Source organism: Furipterus horrens, unplaced genomic scaffold, assembly GCF_987537825.1.
Source record: "Furipterus horrens unplaced genomic scaffold, mFurHor1.1.pri manual_scaffold_2, whole genome shotgun sequence".
Lineage (NCBI taxonomy): Eukaryota > Metazoa > Chordata > Mammalia > Chiroptera > Furipteridae > Furipterus > Furipterus horrens.
The window spans coordinates 187024670-187043123 of record NW_028327172.1 but is presented as its reverse complement, the minus strand read 5'-3'; the positions used below and the strand labels follow the sequence as shown (position 1 = coordinate 187043123).

General features: G+C 41.6%; 1 protein-coding gene across 1 annotated transcript in view; it reads left to right on the top strand.

Annotated features, from left to right (window-relative positions):
• Positions 1 to 18454, top strand: part of SPATA18 (spermatogenesis associated 18) — an 84281-nt gene that overhangs the window by 5688 nt on the left and 60139 nt on the right. The window contains exons 2-7 of the mRNA XM_090267390.1: positions 6860 to 6965; positions 7069 to 7184; positions 8596 to 8708; positions 13346 to 13441; positions 14953 to 15228; positions 16855 to 17299. Coding sequence (XP_090123516.1) covers positions 6860 to 6965; positions 7069 to 7184; positions 8596 to 8708; positions 13346 to 13441; positions 14953 to 15228; positions 16855 to 17299 — 1152 coding nt within the window. The remainder of the gene's footprint in view (positions 1 to 6859; positions 6966 to 7068; positions 7185 to 8595; positions 8709 to 13345; positions 13442 to 14952; positions 15229 to 16854; positions 17300 to 18454) is intronic.

The window sequence follows — 18454 nt, the reverse complement described above, 5'->3', positions numbered from 1 at the left end:
GAAACAGGAAAGGTAGATATTAGGGCTTTTGTTTGCTATGTGTGAGTTTCCATGCCTGCGTGCAAGGAGCTGCAAAATGCTGCCCTTTGTACTTGTTTCCACACACTGACGACGGTCTCTTTTCCTTGATCATCCACAAATTCTCTAATCGGCATTTTGAGATGGCATTCTTATTGTATGTAAAATAATTAAGAAAGTGAAAGTATTTTTTAAAAATAAAAATGTCAAGTGAACCATTTAATGTAATAGCATTCATATTTTAAAGGACTGTACTATTTAATTCTTACATATGAAGCATTTTTTGTTGTGTGAGACAAAAGTTTCTTAAAGTGGAAATAAATATTTTATACTGAAATTGATGGATTTAAATAGCTTTTTAAACCAAAATTTGCAAGTTGATGACCAATAGTGGCAAATTGTGTTAATTTAGTGATGAAACATTTTCTCTATCTTTCTCATGTTGTGGAGGTGATCAAGGTTAGGAATAGAGCAGCAGGTAGGAGAGAATCATTGGTAGGGAGGTGTGGATGACCGGGCTGTCATGCTGGGAAATGGTGATAAGGTCAAAGCTGCTCAGAAGGAAGTAAAAGGCAACAAAGGTGGGTGGTCATGCTGGGACACACATGATGTGTGCAATGGTGAGGCACAATAGTGACTGGAAGTATTGTGGAGCGGCTAGAGTAGCTGGAGGGAAGTCAGGTTGGATTAGCTATGTGGAGCCATTTTATGAAGGACCTTGGAAATGGAGCCACATTTAGGCTCAATGGGTCAGGAGCTTCTGTTTGGGTCAGAGAGCAGAGACACTAAGGGATAGGAACAAAACTAATGTCCTGTTGCTCTCCTTCCCCATACTATGAAACTCTTTAAAGAATAACTTGTCTTTCTGTCCTCATTGCCTTTGCTTCTTCAACTCCTATTTGTTTGTCCACTTGGAAAGTATATCAGGAGCCCCTTCCTGCTTCAATCTGCTATAACACCTCTCATGACAGTCACTAGAAGTCACCTGGTGGTCAGTCAAGTCCAATTTCTTTTTTCCTAGTCCCTATCTCCTTGATTTCTCTGCAGCAATGGACATAGCTTATCAGCTTTTATGGCTTTAGCCGCTTCCCAGATGCTGGTGACTCACAAATTTATCTCTGGTGTGTGGGCCTTTCTCCAGGGCTCTTGACCGAAATGTTCACCTGCCTTCCAGACAGCTCCATGTGGAAACTGCACATTCCCCAACCCATCACAAACCACAAGGGACCAGGTACCCCCTCTCCAGTCTTTCTGGCTGTCTACTTGTGGCCTCTGGTTGGGCAATAGTATCTCAATCTCTGCCTGTGGCCCAAGTTAGAAATCTGGGCCCTTCCCTTTCTATCTTGCCTCACAAATGAGTCCATCAATCCCTGAGGACTCTACCTTTTAAATATTTTTCAAATACCTCCCACTTTCCCCTTATAGTGCTATTGCTCTTATTCAAGTTCCTATTGTATCTTAAATGTGTGGAAAAATCAAATTCTTGGGCATACCTAGGGCAGATCTCAGGCAAACATGCTTGCAAAAATAGCTTCATGCTGTCCAGAGAATTCTGCCCCCAATAGGATTCATAGTATTTTTACAACCATCATGGTTACAAAAGGAGGTGAGCAGCCCATCTCTGGGGGTTTTCTTTCTGTTAATAGTGCTGGCGGTTCATTATATTCCTGGACACTCTACTCCTTTCTGTTACCTCTAGATTTCCTATCTGCATGAAGCCACTAAAGTGAGTTTGAAGGTACTTGTTTAAATTCCACACCTATGACACGGTGTATGCCCATTGATTCCTCTGCCTTCCTCTGTGCCCACCTCCAATCCAAATTTGAGGGGTTGTTTTTGTGGCTCCCCATTGCCCAGATCAGTGATTCTCAATGCAAGAGAAAGCACTAGCCCCCAGGGAAGAGTTTTAAAACTTACCCACAGAAATCAATGCATTTTACTTCACAACATGGCACATATACCTTTATGCATACATAACTGAAGCAAAGGTTTCACAAATCTTATCTCTAGTAATTGTGATATACTCTGTTTTCTCTTAATTTTTCTTGGGTAGGGGAGTGGTTGAGATTTTCTGAATTGATCTCACTTCCCACTGATGCTGTGGTTCTCAATGTTGTTTGCACAGAAAAATCATCTAGAAAGCTTATAAAAATTTCAGTGCCAGGCCCCACTCTGGAGCAATTAGAATTTCTTGGAGTAGGACCACACAAGCTCTTCAGGTGAAGGCTTTCCTAAATCTTCTTGGCTTCTTACCACTTCCTCTTTTGAGCCTCACCACTGAAATTCTGGTCCTACCTTTTTTTATAGCAAGTAGTACCAGCTTTGCATTTACTGACATGTTAATCTTAGACTATAAATTCCTTGAGGACAAGAGACTGTCTCCTTCATCATTGAGTCCCTAGCATCCAGGACACAATAGCCCCATCCCTAAAGATTTGTTAAGAACATAAATGCATGAGTGAAACACAGAATAGACCATCTCCTTCTTTGCCTTCCTGATTATTCTTTGTTTTCCTTTCTGGCACTCCTCTTGTTTCTTACTGCTCTAGTTTTGTTTTTCATTCACTGGCCCTTCTTCGTTAGCCCACTTCAGAATTAGCAAAATTGCACTCAGTCCGCTCCCCACTGTGTTCTCTCCCTGATGGTCTTATCCATGCACGTGGCTTCCACTCTCCACCCACTGATGGCTTCCAAAGTGGCACCTCCAATCCCACCTCTCTTCTTAGATCCAGGCTCATTTTCCAACTGTTGTGGATAAAGCGTTATGGCTGAGACCTTGGCTCCAGTGGCTGTGGCTGCACAAATAGGTTTGGGTTCCAGCTCAAACATGGTCTTTTCCAAATTTAAAATCTTTTTTGTCTTCATTGATGAATTTGGGATGATGGATGGTATCCGGTTTGTAGGATTGTTTTGAGAATTCAATAAAACAGTGTATTTATAGATCTTAGCATATGGCCTGGCTGGCATAGAGTTGATGCCCAATAATTGTTAGGCAGTATGACTGGACCTCTTCATATGAAGGTCCTCTAGACCCTCAAAATTGTCCCCCAAACAGCATCATCCCTCTTATACCTCTTACCTGTTTCCAAACCTTCCAACTTCCTCTTCAGGCAATGCTAGCATTGGTGGGACCTCAGTAGACACAGCTGTGATATGGGGCTGGCAAGGACCTTGGCATCTCCACAGCCCTCAGCCTCTCTTAGCCAGATGATTAAAACTGCCTACCTTCCTCCCAGGTGGGCTCTCTAATCCAAACTCTGTCGGGTCTGCTTCTGCCAGACTGAACTTTGTAAAATGCAAAGCAAATTTGACCATGTCATGCTCCTTCACTGGCCCTGTCAAGTCTTTCAGTGATGGGATAAAGCCCAGAGGCCATGTGACAAATAAAGTCCTTTGTTATTTGATCCCTGCACCCTGTACTCCACTTTCCCCTATAATATACCCTGTTCTTTCTTATATTGTTTCATACTGTTCCTTCTCTTGACATGCCCTCACTCCTTACCCCTCACCTGTCACCATCGTGAGTTTTGTCCCTTCGATTGCTCACTATCCACCTAGGACCCTTAATAAACTCTAAAGTAGTTACTTAATCCCTGTATGTTTCCCATTCTCCATCCCCAGCTGGTGAGCTCCTTGACACCAGGCAACATTTATTATTATTATTTTTGAAAAATGTGTCTTTGTGTCCTGAGCTGCCAGCCCAAGTCCTTACATATAGTAAGGACAATTCAATGACTTGTGAATGAAGAAACTGTGAGAGTCTGTGCTTTGGAATCAGAAGACAATACAATCAGTTCATATCTTCATTTATCATGTGTGAGTATGTATTTGGTAACGCGATCCTACTGAAACTTGAGTATCTTGTGCAATGCTTTGTGTTAGAAGTTGTAGCGTGTTGTGACATGTCTTGGGAACAAGAACGATCTGACGGTATATTATCTTCTGTTATTTAAGTTGTGAATGCAATCATTGACAAACTTTCCTTTGGGCATCTACTTTGTACTAGGTACTGGGCAAAGCATAGGAGCATATAGTAATAATACCACAAAAATACTTCTAATTAGTATGTATCTCCTCTATTTTGCACCTAGGTCAACTCGTGAGATCAACTCCTCCTAAATAGAGCAAACAGAGGCTCATATTAGACATTTCTTTTCTAAGGGAATGTAGCTAATAAATGAAGAACCAGATGTGAACCAAGGAGTGCCTTATTCCTAAGTCCATTGCTCCTTTTAATACTGAATGCCACCTCGTAGGTACAGATTGTTGAATGCCCTCTGTCCCTGAGGTGCTGAATATGCATTAATCTGATTTAATTCTCCTAACACTCTGCAAGGCATCAGCTATTCTCACTTCTGGAGAGGAAATGGGCTCAGAGAGGTAACCTGTGCAACTTCACACAGAACTTGTGTCAAGTGCAGAGCAGAAACACTCCTTCATGTCTGCTTGACTCCTGTGCCCATTCTATGTCCACTTAGCACACGGCATGGCCTAGCCAAGGGCCAAAAGGCTGTAAGGGGAACTGAAAGTCAGTGTTATGAGAGCAGGAGTGAAACAGCAAGGGCCAGGAGCTGCTGGTTCAACAAGAAAGGAGTGGGGATAGCTGTGTGCTCTGAATTATGCTAAGTCACTCACTCATTTATTCATTTACACATCAAATATTGTTGGGCCCCTCAATGAGCTATGGATACTAGTGGCAACTGATAAAAACATGAGAAAGGCAAAATCATTTAGAAAAGCACATAGTCTTAGGAGAAAGAAAGAGAGCATAAGACAGAGAAACAAATGGCCAACAGAAATAAGTGCTACAGCAGAGCTTGTCACCAGGGCATGGAAAATAAACCAGCAGCTCCCCCTAGGTTATAGTGAGTCCATTCCATCCAACTTCTTGCCAGGCCTGCAAGGCCCCCCAAGATCTGTCTTGCCTACCTCTCTGACTTCCTGTGCAGAAGCCACATGCACCTACTTTGATTCTCAAGGTTGTCAAATTCCTTTCTGCCATAGGGCCTTTGCCCCCGCTGTTCCCACAGCCCGACACACTCCTCTAACCTCTGCACTCAGGACTTAGCTCAGTGTCTCCTCCTCATAGAGGCCTTCCCTGACTTCCCTCCCCATTCACTCTTTGTCACATCATCTAGTCCTCCCTGTACTCCCAACATTAATCATCATCTAAGGTCAGCACAGCTTAGTGGTTAAGAGCATGGAATCTGGAACTAGCAAACTTAGGTTCTGATCTCAGTTCTGATACTTTATTATCTAACTAATCTTGGGCAAGTTACTTAACTTCTATGCATCTCAGTTTTCTCATCTGAAGATGGGGAAAATAATAACGGTACTCTAATCTTACAGTGTACTATTGGGAGGATTAACTGAATTTATATATATAAGAATAGTGCCTGGCACTTACAAGCTATGTAATAAATCCAAAATGAGTGAATCATCTTATATTCATCAGTCCATCCAATACTCATTGCGTTTGAATATATAAAGACCCTAAAATGCAGGGCTAGAAATATAATAGGGAATGAATAGGGCAGGCACAGCCTCTGTCCACAGGGAGCTCACTGCCTGTCAGAACCACTTCCGTTGTTGACACAAATATGCATTTTTCTTGTAACCTTTTGCCTAGAGGTCGTCTAAACTTCCTATTCATTCGAGTTTCTGTCCTCCTGGTAACTCTCTTTCTGTCTCAGGATTCATAGCGCTCACTGCTAGTGCCTTATTATGGCTTCAGATGACACATCAATGTATGCATTTTATAACCACATGATCTGTTGATTGCTTACAGTTGTATCCCCTTCCTTTAGTGTTAGATTCAGAGGTTTAGCTAATGAGGAAACAGTAGAAGTTCACCAAGGAGACAACAAAACCAGGATAGTAACTAAAAGACCTATCTCTTGGCTTCTTCATGTTCTCCTCTTATTGCTTAGAATGTTCCAGAACCACTTGAACCACCCCTTTCCCCAAGTTTGCCTAATTTCTTCTCACCTAGATTTCACTTCCTCTGGGAAGGAAGTGTTCCCTGACTTTCCAAGACAATGGGCTCTTGAGTAGACCTTATGCTTACCGCTATGGTAAGAACGACTATTCCACTGCACCATACCTGTCTGCTCTCCTGTCTCTCCACTCATCTGCATGTGTCATATGGCCTGGCCCATCTTTTTGGTCTTATTCTCCATTGTAACCTCAACCTAGCAACACCTTTTTGTTATCAAATAGTATTCTTTATATAAATATTGAACTTAGGGAGAGGACAAGAACTAATAAAGCAGGTAAATTAGGAAGCAATGATTTGTACTGTGTTACAAAGGTCTATTCACTTTACACAGTGGTTTTTTGTTTCAGGATTTCATTGAATAGGGAGTCAGGACTATTGCTATTAAAATCACCCCAAAACCACAATGACTTAGCACACATAAATAAACTTTCTCGATTATGTAACAGTCATTGTAAGTGTTCTATTAACAGTCTCCAAAATCTTGCTGCTCCACCATCCCTTATGCCATTGGGGTCTTCTGCTGTTGGCTGGCAGGTGGCAAAAGAAAGAAAAAGAAGAAAATCCCTCCAGAGGGTTTCTTCTGGGCTGCTCCCCCACAAAGTGGCACATGTCACTTCCCATTTCATGGACCCGAGCTCAGTCACATGGCCCCAGAAACCGCTAGGGAGGCTAGAAGGCATTATAGATGTGCCCAGGAGGAGAGGGAACTGTTTTGGTGAGCACACAGCAGTGTCTGCCCCTGGGAGCATACAGAGCCTGGCAGCCCTGGTGTAAAGCGGGTCCTTGTCGACCTGCAGTGGACTTGAAGAATTGAACCGATGTTGACCATTTTTGGCTTTGCAGACAAACTCATGTGATCAAAATCTAAGTCTTTGCCTCGAATTCATTGAACAAATTGCCAAGGTGCAGGGACAACTCTTTGGAATCCTCACTGTAACAGCCCAAGAAGGTGAGAATAGCTTATGCCCCCCCCCCCTTTTTTCTTTTGTTTGTGCTCTCTGACTTGGTGTGGTAGCATTCCTCTCACTAACATGATTTGTGGGTTATTTTAGGAGGACATTATGATGGTGTGCAAGTAATCAAATCGCGCCTTTTGCCGTGGCTGGAGGCCTCTTTTACTGCTGCTTCCCTGGGAAACCCTGTTGACAGCAAGATCCCCTCTCTGAAGGTAAAATGCTAAAGGTTCCCCTTGACTTTCAGCACCCTGGTCAGGCTCTGGGAACTCAAACATAGATAAGAAAGATATGGCTTTGACCTAGAGAGGGGCTCAACTCTACTTAGAAAATGGGGACACAGGTAAAAAAAAAGGTTTCTATTTATGGTAGTATGGGGCATATTGGATTGATTTTTGTCTTCAGACATACCTGGGTTCAACTCTCAGCTTTGCTTCCTTACTAGAGGTGTGACCAGGAAAATCAATGGCTTCCTCCGCTATAAAAAGGCCTGGGGATGATTTCTATGTGGTATGTTGCTTGGCCCACACTAGGCATTAAATAATAACTTTTAAAAGACAAAATAATCACCCAGACAGTTAGGGTACCACAAGGGTTCTAATACTCAGAGAGTATTAGATGAGGAAAGCTCAGTATTTTGAAAGAGTGAAATAAATTAATTCAAGATAAGAAGAGAGCTCAATTCTGGTAGACTGACAAAAGGTATCATAATTTGTAGCTGATCTTGGTGGACAGTGTCTATCAATTTGGGTCTCCATGGACAGTGTCTGTGTTTTAACAGTTGAAGATCAGGCTGGAGTCAGAACATATATCTTGCTTAAGGCATTGGCATGATTGTATCTGGGTAAGCAAAACATTAGTGACCTTGGTTTTAAATGTTTATATGGATTTCCATAAATTTCTTTCTCAAATGAAAGCATGATGAGCAGGTTGATCTAAGGAACAGGGCCTTATGAGGTAATGGATGAAGGATTTCTGTTAGGGATCACTGGACAGAATTCTTGTCCCTCTTTTATGGTATTGGGTAGGTTGTCTAACTTTTTATGTCTTCGTGTCTTCTTTTGCTAAATGGGGACAATGTTTTTTGCTGGCCTAATTTGGTCATTGCGAGAATTAAATGTGGTAAGCATGAGAAACAACTTACCTGTGGTAAGTTTTCTATAGACATCAGTTGTCTTTAAGCAATTTTTCCCCTGGGGTTTTTCATATATTTCTTAGATTTTTTACCCCCTATGCATGTTATTCTGGGTATAGAGATATAGGATGATATTTAAATGTCTTATTTTAATTGAGGTATAATTTACCTACAGTGACATCCATGGGTTCATGAATTTTGATAAATGCATGTGTATATCCATGGAACTCACACCACTGTTAAGATACAAAATATTTCCATCACTTCAGAGCCTGCCTGTGTCACTTCCAAGGCATGTCTCTGCACCCCAGGGCAACCACTCTTCTGATTTTATCATTCCAGATTAACTTTGTCTGCACCGGACTTCATGTAAATGCAGCCATACATTATGTGCCCGTTTGTGCTTGACTTCCTTTGTTCAGTGTCATATTTGTGCAATCTGTATGTTGTTTCAGTATTCAGATTATTTTTTCATGCATGTGTCTTTCCAGGGCACATTTGATAAGGAGAGGCAGAAAGAGTCTGGTATCCAGGATCGGGATTTACAGCAATTAGATTTGGATCTGAACTCAACTCGTAATCAACTCAACCAGGTTCAAGATGAGTAAGAGGAATGCAAGTTATCTTTTCCCAAAAAGACTTGTTTGTTCTTCATTTAACTTTTAAGTGTGAAAGGACAATCATGTAAAATTATATGCTAATAAGAAATCTGTGTGTGTGTGTGTGTGTGTGTGTGTGTGTGTGTGTGTGTTGGAAGTCAGTATCTTTGAATTGAAAGCCAGGATTTCCCTAGTATGTTATGATCCCTAAGACCCAGGTTCCCTTGGTTCCATTCCTGGAGCTCTTTCTTTCCATGGACTCACTATTAGTCCATATTTATAAACAGAGGAAGATGGTTACATGAAAAATCTAAATTTTTAGGGAGAAAAATAAGAAAAGACACAGAGGGAAAGGGTTAAGGAGGGGAAATAGAAAAATTAAGAGAAAAATCAAGATGAAACAGGCTGCATTTATTTGTCAGTTGTACTCATTGGTGGGTAAGCCTGAAAGATCAGACTCTTTAAATGATGAACAATTCAAGATTCTGGAATAACTATTAGATATAAAAATGTATTTAAAAAAAGTTAAGCAATGCCAGGGAGCAACAGATATCAGATTCATGCTAGGTACAAAACCAGAGTAGCAAGCGCAAGGAATCACCGCAAAGATAATTGCTAACTTTGGGTTGTACTTGAGGAAGATAGATATACATGTATGAAACTGCATTTGACATGCCAACAAAAACCCATCAATCAATAAGATGTTTCCTCTTCCCATGGCATTGATCTACTGTTGATATGTGTGGGACAGCAAGGAATTTTTTTTCAACCAGTTCAGGCCTGTGATGGAATAGGATGTGGCATTCTACCTTGTTCTCTGATGAGATTTCTTCTTAAGGAAAACATCTCTACTGATTTAATTTTGCCTGATTAGAAAATGCAAATTCCTTTCCCAAAAATGCATATAACAAATAAGAGTATAAGGATGAAAATCATCTGTAATCTCATTGCTGTTAATATCTTGGTATATTTTACTTCAGACCTTTTTTCTCTGTGTGTCCTTTGCATGCTTCTCCGCACATTCCCCATTCATTATTCTAATTGGAGCAGTTTTATAGCTGCAAAAGTGAAAGTTCACAAATGTAAGGCACACAAAGCATAATTCCTCTGAGTTTCTACCACTTATTTCAACTAATGTCAGCTGATTTGGAGTGGGGTGAGGAGGATCCTTAGATTTGCCACATCTTTTCTTGTTTATTGCAGTTCCTTTTATGTAAATATTCAGTTAATTGCAAGTCCAGACTTTCATTAGGGGCCCAGTCTGCCAGCTTTAGGGGTCTCATTGCCCTCTTCCTTCCTTAGACTGACATTTAGGGCTAGAGGGATGCTTGCATGCTCTCCTGGTGCTGGGGGAGAGGACTCTGGTCTTGAACTGTCTGCTGGGGTTCTTGCACAAGATAGTTCCATCTGGGCACTTATGTCTTGTGCTAATGGTGCTGAGGTGTGGCTTGTGTGGTTAGGTCTCCTGGGGCATTGACTGGCCACGGCTGCCACTGACTGGCTGCCTCCGTTTTCCTCTTGCTGCTTCAAGACTTTGCTGGTTCTCTCTTTTATCAGCACCAATAGGAGCAAGGAATTCCTCCCTCCCTCCCTCCCTTGTCTCTATAGTTCTGTAGTTAGTTATGAGGGACACCATGGACTGAGAAAGAAACTATGACTGCATGCATTTTTTAAACTTTTCATTTGTAAGTAGTATGAAGTATAGAAAACTTGCAGGAATAGTACTAAGAACACCCATATACCCTTTCATATACCTTTGTCCTATTTGCTTGATCATTTGTGTGTGTGTTCTATTTTAATTATGTATATATTCCCCATTCCCCACAATCCATTTGAAAGTTGCACACAGGAAAGTGCTTGTTGCTTTTCTCTGAATTTCCTAGTTTTGTTTTGTTACAAACCCACCTGTGGTTCATATTCTATTTTTATTTAAGGCATCACACCTTCTGTGGTAGCCAGCTCTGTCTTCCCTCTCTTACTCTGTCTACCTGTCTTTAAAGCCAGGTGCTATCTGCTGTGGAATGAGTGATCCACCCAAGGAGGTTCCCATGTCTAACCTTGTGGAGACCAACGTGGTTGTGACTCAGTTTCAAAGGTGCACATTCCAATACAGTGCTGAATGGGTCAGATCTTCCCAGGTTTGATGAACTCTAGACAAGGGAAGTCTGTTCTATTTTATGCCTGGACTCTGGTTAGGAAACTCACTTTTCTGCATTTTCTATACCCAATCAGTTAGAACATCCAGTTGAATCTGCTTCCTAAGCATCTCCCACACTTGTCCTTTTTTTTTCTATTGTACTACCATTGCGCTGGTTCAGGCTTCTGATGCCTCTTACTTCAACTCAACTCTTTGCCTTCCAACTGGTTTCCCTGTTTCCATTCTTGCTCTACTATAAGCCGTTTCTCACATAGGAAAATATTGGTATATTTTTACTTTATTATGTCATCATCCTGCTTGAAAGCTGTGAGTGGCCCTGGCTGGTGTGGCTCAGTGGATTGAGCTCTGGCCCGCAGATGGAAAGGTTGCCAGTTTGATTCCCAGTCAGGGCTCATGCCTGGGTTGTGGGCCAGGTCCCCAGTTGTGGGCATGAGAGAGGCAACTGATTGCTCCTCTCCCTCTCTTTCTCCTTCCCTTCTCCTCTCTCTAGAAATAAATAAATAAAATCTTTAAAAAATTATTAAAAATAAAAAAAGCTGTGAGTAGCTTTCCTGGGACTCTCAGCTCTACATGATCTGACCCTACCTCTCACTTCACTCTCATGCCAGACTCCCCTCACCTAGTCTACTGTCTGCGTCTTCTTCACCGCAAGGCCTTTGCCTGTGCTCCTTCAGAAAAATGGAAGTCTCCCGTGAGCTTCTTGCATGTTTGGCTCTTAATTGTACCTCAGGCCTCACCTTCAATGTGACTTTCTCAGAGTCTGTTTGTGACCACTATACATCAAAAGGTCTTTCCTCTTCCTCTCCTTAAGTTCCCTTTCCCAATGATCTAGGAATAGCACTTCCACATTTTGGAACCTTTAAACAATTGCTTGCATATTTGTGATCCAGTAGACAGGAAACTCCAAGGGTTACTATTTGTACTGATATTTTGACACTGTTGTATCTTCAGCATCCAGCCTCATGCCTGGCGCATAGCAAATTTTCAATAATTTGCTTGATGAATGAATAAATCCATAACAGTTAAATAAGTGTTCATCTGCTTAAAACAATTTTTGGCACATGAATGCACCCCCCTTTCTTCTCTCTGTATGCTACCCAAGGGTACCAAATTAGCATGTATGTTTGCTTATATGTATATGTGTTCACATATGTATGCCATGTTTTGAGAGAAAAAACCTACTTTATTCCTTTTTTATACTCTTTCTTAGTCCATTTTGTTCATTTAATTTTTCTACAGTTTTCTCTTGATAAAATGTTCATTTTCCCATATATACTTTTTAAAACCTACAATACACTCACATTTGAATTAGAGTACAATTTTGTGTCAACCTTCAGTAGGTCTATTGTGAAGTTATTTCTTCTATGGCTTTGTTTTAGACTTTAGAAATTTTGTTCATTCATTTTCAGGTTAAAAAGAAATCTACTATACGACAGGCACTGTTTTAGGTGTTGGGGATAAAGAGATGAATAAAATAGAATCTTCATCTTCACGTGGTTGACAGTGTGTCTGTAATGAGACTATAACTGTGAACTGAGCATTGTAGGAGCTCAGGAGAAGGGGAGAGAGTCAAGGGTGGCCTGTAGAGTGGCACTCAAAGGATGAGGAGCCCTGGTGTGAGTCTAGGTGGCAGTTGCTCTCTCTTAGCCTCAGGGCTACTGTGACAAAGGAGCCCAGATGTTCCAGGAAAGCAGGGTCAGCTAAGTCAAGAATCCTTTGCCAACCATGATCTTTCACTGCACGAGGACAACTTAATTGAGAACAATAGGTCTTCATCCATTGTCATCCAGCACATTCCAATTTCCTTTTAAATTTAGACAGACGTAAAGAAATAGTGTCATTTACTATGACTTGCTTACAACAGAGGAGTCATTAAAACTAACAGTGACTGAGTTATGTGGAAAACTCAGGAACCTTATGCTTAATAAGCAGTGGAAATCAGAGGAAAGAAGACATGGTATAGAGGGTAGTCAAGGGTAATTGTGGACGGCTTTATAGGAGGGCAAATAATTGTTTTTATGTTTAGGAAGTCTGGGAAAATCAAGTCAAATTCAGCTTTACCATGCACAGTAATCAGAAGAAGTAGTTGTATATTGCAGAAAATGAAGTTTTTTAGAGCAAGGCCACCTGGGGACTTGGTGTAATTAGAGCACATGAATTAGGAGGGTGAGAAGGAGGAATTGAAAAAGTTTGTTTTTCCTTTACATTTAAATATTAATAATTATTACATAGTCTTTTAGGGGGTTGTAGCTTTATCATTTCTTTGTGTTTGACACTGAGAAAAGATGCTAGCTTGTTTTTGCATGTAAGTGCATCATAATGTTTGCAATACCATCTGATTGAATGCAGATGTCTCGTAATTTAATCTTGTTAATGTTGAATTTGTATCATATGCCAAAAGTTCCTGAGAGAGAACCTATGCCTTGATTTAGAAAGCCTGCCAATTTTGGAAAATCTGTCTTTAGTTACTGATTTCTCTTACAGTAGGGCTGAAACTGCAAAGACTGTTGAAGCAACCAAGAACAGATCGGCCATATCCCTTTTGGCTGCAGAGGAGGAAATAAATCAGCTAAGAAAGCAGTAAGAAAAAAAAAAAATGACAGGATTATTGCAGCCTGCTGATTAATCTTTGAATTTAGCTTTTTTGGTGTTCCATTACAATATGAAAGAATCTGTTCACAATCAAAGAGGAAAGGAAACAATATTTTTATTAGTGTTTTATATGTTTTTCTTAGTATAAAAACATTACATATCTACTAGAGAGAATTTTCAAAGCACAATATAATATAACAGAAACTAAAAACCATCTCTTAATTCCAGAACCAGTTACTGTTACCATTTGACATTTCTTCCAATTCATACAAATAAGTATAAGTTTACAATTTTGGCCCCCATTTTTTCAACTAGCATTGTTTTTCCCTATTACTAATAAAAAAAAAAAAGACACTGCAGAACTTAGTTTTGAATAGATACGTTGTGTTCCATCACGCAGGTATTTCCCTAATATTGACTACTTACCTTGACACCAGTTCTTATTCAGCATTGGAAATAACATTGTGATGATTTCTGTGGCAAATCTTAGTTTAAATTTCAGTTTATTCTCTAAAGATAAATTTCTAGAAAGGGGAATATAAATACTGATTCTTTAATATTATACCTTTCTTGATTTTCATTTTGACATTTCCCCCCCAAAAGTGGAAACTGTATTAAAATCCATATATGTAAATATATACATTTATATATACGAATTCCATTCTATTGCCTTTACACATATTTCAACTGTTTCTGATTTCTTCGGGAATACCCCTAAATTTTAGCTTGGAGCACCATTCTATTTTCCATTTCTATTTCCCACTCATCATTTTAATCTCATTCTTATTTGATACACCTTCTCAAATACACGGATCAGATTACTCAGTGATTCTGTTCTTTATTGTTTCTAGTGCAGCTTTTACTTCTGCTGTTGCATTTTTAGCTTCTCTACATCCTTCTCACTCTTACCACTTACCTTTTCATCTTACACCATTGTCATTTTCGTCACAGCATGTCCTCCTCTTATGATGGCCATGCCTCTTTATATCTTTATGAGGATGCCAATTTTATTTCTAAAGCTTTGTGTGTTTCTGTAATGCATTACTTTCATAGGTCCACACTTCACCCAGTATTGTGGATGATGTTCAGTTTCCACTGTAGTCCCCCCACCCCCCATAGTCCATCTTCAGAGATAATATCTTTGCCTGGACTAAGTTTCGGAGGTCAAATGCTTCTAGGGTTTTGTTCAGTTAATATCAGTCCCGGGTAGAACAATATGACCACAGGCCCATTCTGCCTTTGCTGGAGGATCTGTATACCTATCTTTTCTTTAGGAGCCTTTTCCAATGCAAGCTGCAGACATGGAGTGGCCCCTGACCCTGGCGAATCTTTGCTAATTTGTGTTTGTTCCTATGTATTTCCATTAGAAGTTTCTGATACAGTAACGGCATACGAAGTAGGGTAGCCTCTGTGTTAAGTATGCCAATTGTTGTTTATTACCTTTCCTTCTTCCCTCCCTCTCTTTTCTTTCTTAATTTTTTTTTTTCGTTTCTGTTCAGGCTTAAATCTCTTCAAGCCCAGGAGGAGTCCCGCCAGAGAAACGCGGCGCCAAGAACCTCGGCGCGTAGGAACGTAGAGCAACAGCTCCATGCTCCGCCTAGAAGCTCAGAGTCCAGGACCTCTGAGCAGCGGAGATCAGACCATCACCGCACCTCCGATAAGCGCAGCTCTGACAAGTCTGAGGCAGAAGTGATATCCGATTATGAGAAACAGCTCCAAACGCTGAAGGACGAAATTGCTGTTCTGTCTGCTGAAAAATCTGCACTCCAGGGAAGGTCCGACATATTCTCACAGAGCTTTTTATTTCAGTTCCTTTTGTTGGTGTTAAAAGCCTGGCTTGCGGGGGTGGGGTGGGGTGTAAAATGACATCCTTGAATCCAAACCCCAACAATACTGGAAGCTTTGAATTGTAAAGTGTTTTCTCCAACCACATCCTCCCAGACAGAAACCACCTCCTGGATTGCCACTTCCTTAGGCACTAATTGGTTTGGGGCTGACATTGAAGCTCAAGGAATGAAACTGAGAGATATGAGAAAGGGAAATTCTTTGGCTTGAAACCAGATCTGAGTGGGCCTATAAGGCAAGAGGTTGTCCCCATATTGAAAGAATGTCCCGTGATATGAGGGTCCTGCTCTCTTAAGGCCTAAGAGCCTTAGATGGCCGACTGCCATTTTTCTGTAGGGTATTGCCTTTTAATAGCTTTGTGTGATGAAGGTGTATGGAAGTGTTCTTGTGAAATCCCTTTCTACTGATGGATGGAGTTAAGACAGGTCATTCCAGCAGTGTTGGGTGAAGACAAAGTAGGATGTTTGTCTTTGGAGTCATTGCATTTTCCTTGTTCTTTCTAACTCTCCTCCCCCCAGCTTGGTAACATGCCCTGATTCAAGTGATTAAAGCCACCCCCATGCCTGGTCCCCATTCCCCAAAATGTGATCTCAGTCTTTCAGTTTTGGGAATCACACCTCCTTCACTGTTGTGCTTCTGTTGGTTTGTACTGGCTCCTAAGAAGTATTTTTGCTTGAGAGCAGCCATGGTTGGAGTATCTGTTGCACCATGGAAATTTATGGATACTATTAATGAGGGCTTCCTCCACCCCTTCAGAGTCCACTTTGCACTACCTCTGGCCCCATAGTTTCTTCTACAACACTTCCTTTTGTGGGGCGGACATTGCCTTTGGGCTAGCTAGTCTGGTAATTTCTGTTGTACTTGGTAGCCATAAACGTTTTACTGATACAGTGCTTTCCAATTCGCCAAGTACTAACAAGTGTTAGCTCACTTGATTTTCCGACCCCCTCTTCCAACCCCTCCCCCACCCCCAAAATACAGAGAAAATGGTGTAGGTGAAAACTGAGGCTCTGGAGAAGAGAAGCGATTGCAGTTGCTTCTGCTTGCTATCACGTGGTAGCTCTGGAGCTGCAACCCAGGTCTTCTTTCTCATTGTTCAGTGTTCGCCTCATTTTATAAGGCTCGCCAAGGTTGGGGTATGAAACAAAGAAAATCTGACTTCTAACTCTGGCTCTTACTAGCCGTGTTACTCCAGGACAGCCAATTCACTTTTCTAAGCTTCAAGCTCCTCCTCTGTAAAATGGCCAACAATCAGTGCTGGCCTTGCAGGGCTGCTTGAAGGATAAATTGAGGTGCTCAGTGAGTGCGGGTGCTTCATCAGTCCTAACTCACCATGCAGATAGAGTCCCCTTCTCTGTTGTGGGCACATTTGAGGCCCTGTGGTGACACACTGCCTCCCACAGGCCTGGTGGGGGCGTCCTGGAGCCACTGCTTTCCCGGCCTGCAGGGCCCAGCGCTCCTGCGTGTCATCTGCAGTTGATGTGGGAGCAGCAGAGTCCGGGAAGGACGGAGAGGTGCATCAGAGGGCTTCTTTGCTGATTCTCGGTCACCAACAGGTCCACCAGGAGCCGATCTCCAAGCCCTGCCCGTCGCAGTCGTAGTCGCAGTCGCAGTCCCACTCGCAGTCGCAGTCCCACTCGCAGTCGCAGTCGCAGTCCCACTCGCAGTCGCAGTCGCAGTCCCACTCGCACTCGCAGTCGCAGTCCCACTCGCAGTCGCAGTCCCACTCGCAGTCGCAGCCACAGCCGCAGCCACAGCCGAGTTCCCAGTCGCAGCCGCAGTCGCAGCGGCAGCGGGTCACACAGCCCCTCCACAGCAATGGTGAAGGTCAGGACCCCGTCTCCGAATCGCGCCAAACTGTCCAGTGCGGCGCGCAAAGCTGCCCTGGTGTCTCGGTTCAGCGACGTCTACTCCCAGGCCCGCCTGGACGCGCAGTGCCTGCTGAGGCAATGCATCGACAAGGCCGAGATGGTGCAGCGGATCATCTACATCGCCACAGTGGTATGTGCCCCTCTGGCCGGACCCAGCGGCCACTAGGCGTCGCAGGGAGAACGCGGTTTGCTAAACTGAACAGTACAGCTTAGAAGACTGGTAGATCCAGAGGTCCCTGCAAGAGGGTGGGATTTCCAGGCATTTCCCTTCTTTCCTCTCTCCCTTTCTTTCCTCCTTCCATTGCAAGTATTTGAGATGAATTATTTTTAAGAATAACTATTCATATGTATTACTATTGACATTGACCACAATTTGTTGAACTATTTATAACTGTGGGACAGTCTGAAATGGGTATGTACTTAGTTGATTTGCACGGAATCTTCTAAATGAGCATATCATCGCTAATAGCTATCATTTGATTGATTTCCTTCCATTAGAAAAATCAGAAGAATAGTTACCGAAACTGCTAACATATCAGCTACTTGAGTATGCCAGATTAAAAAGTGCTTATATATGATCCTAATTTCCAAAGCAAATGGGTTTGTTCCTTTGGTACCATATTGATACTGGGTCCATTATGAGAACGATGAAATAGTAAATAAAACAGGATATTGGTATGGGAGTAGAATGATCAGAGTCTATTGCCCTTTATTCTATATTTATTAATTTATGTCAGGGGTCAGCATACTAAGACCTGTGGACCATAACTGGCCATGACCTGTATTTCTAAGAAAAATATCACTTGAGAGCTAAGATTAGAGGAATAGTTTTACATTTTAAAGGGTTGTAAAAATAAATGTGACCAGCAAAGACTAAATTATTGGGTTGGCCAAAAAGTCTGTTTGGTTTTTTCCTTTAAATAAAAGACGTTTTTCATTTTTCACCATTAACTTTATTGATTTGGATATTTTGAGCATGTTGGCTATCTTCTGTGTGGTAGAACATTGTTCTCAATTAATGTCTTGATTTGATCGCTCTCAACTTCAACTGGTCTTTCCGACCATGGAGCATCGTCCAGCAAGAAATCTCCAGCATGAAACTTCGCAAACCACTTTTGACATGTTCGATCAGTCACAGCACATTCTCCATATACGGCACAATTTTTATTTTATTTTTTGCATTTCAGTCTCCTTTTTACCTTTCTTGAAATAATAAGGCATAATATGTCAAAAATACTGCTTTTTTTGTTCCATCTTCAATGTTAAAATAGCTACACAAAAAATT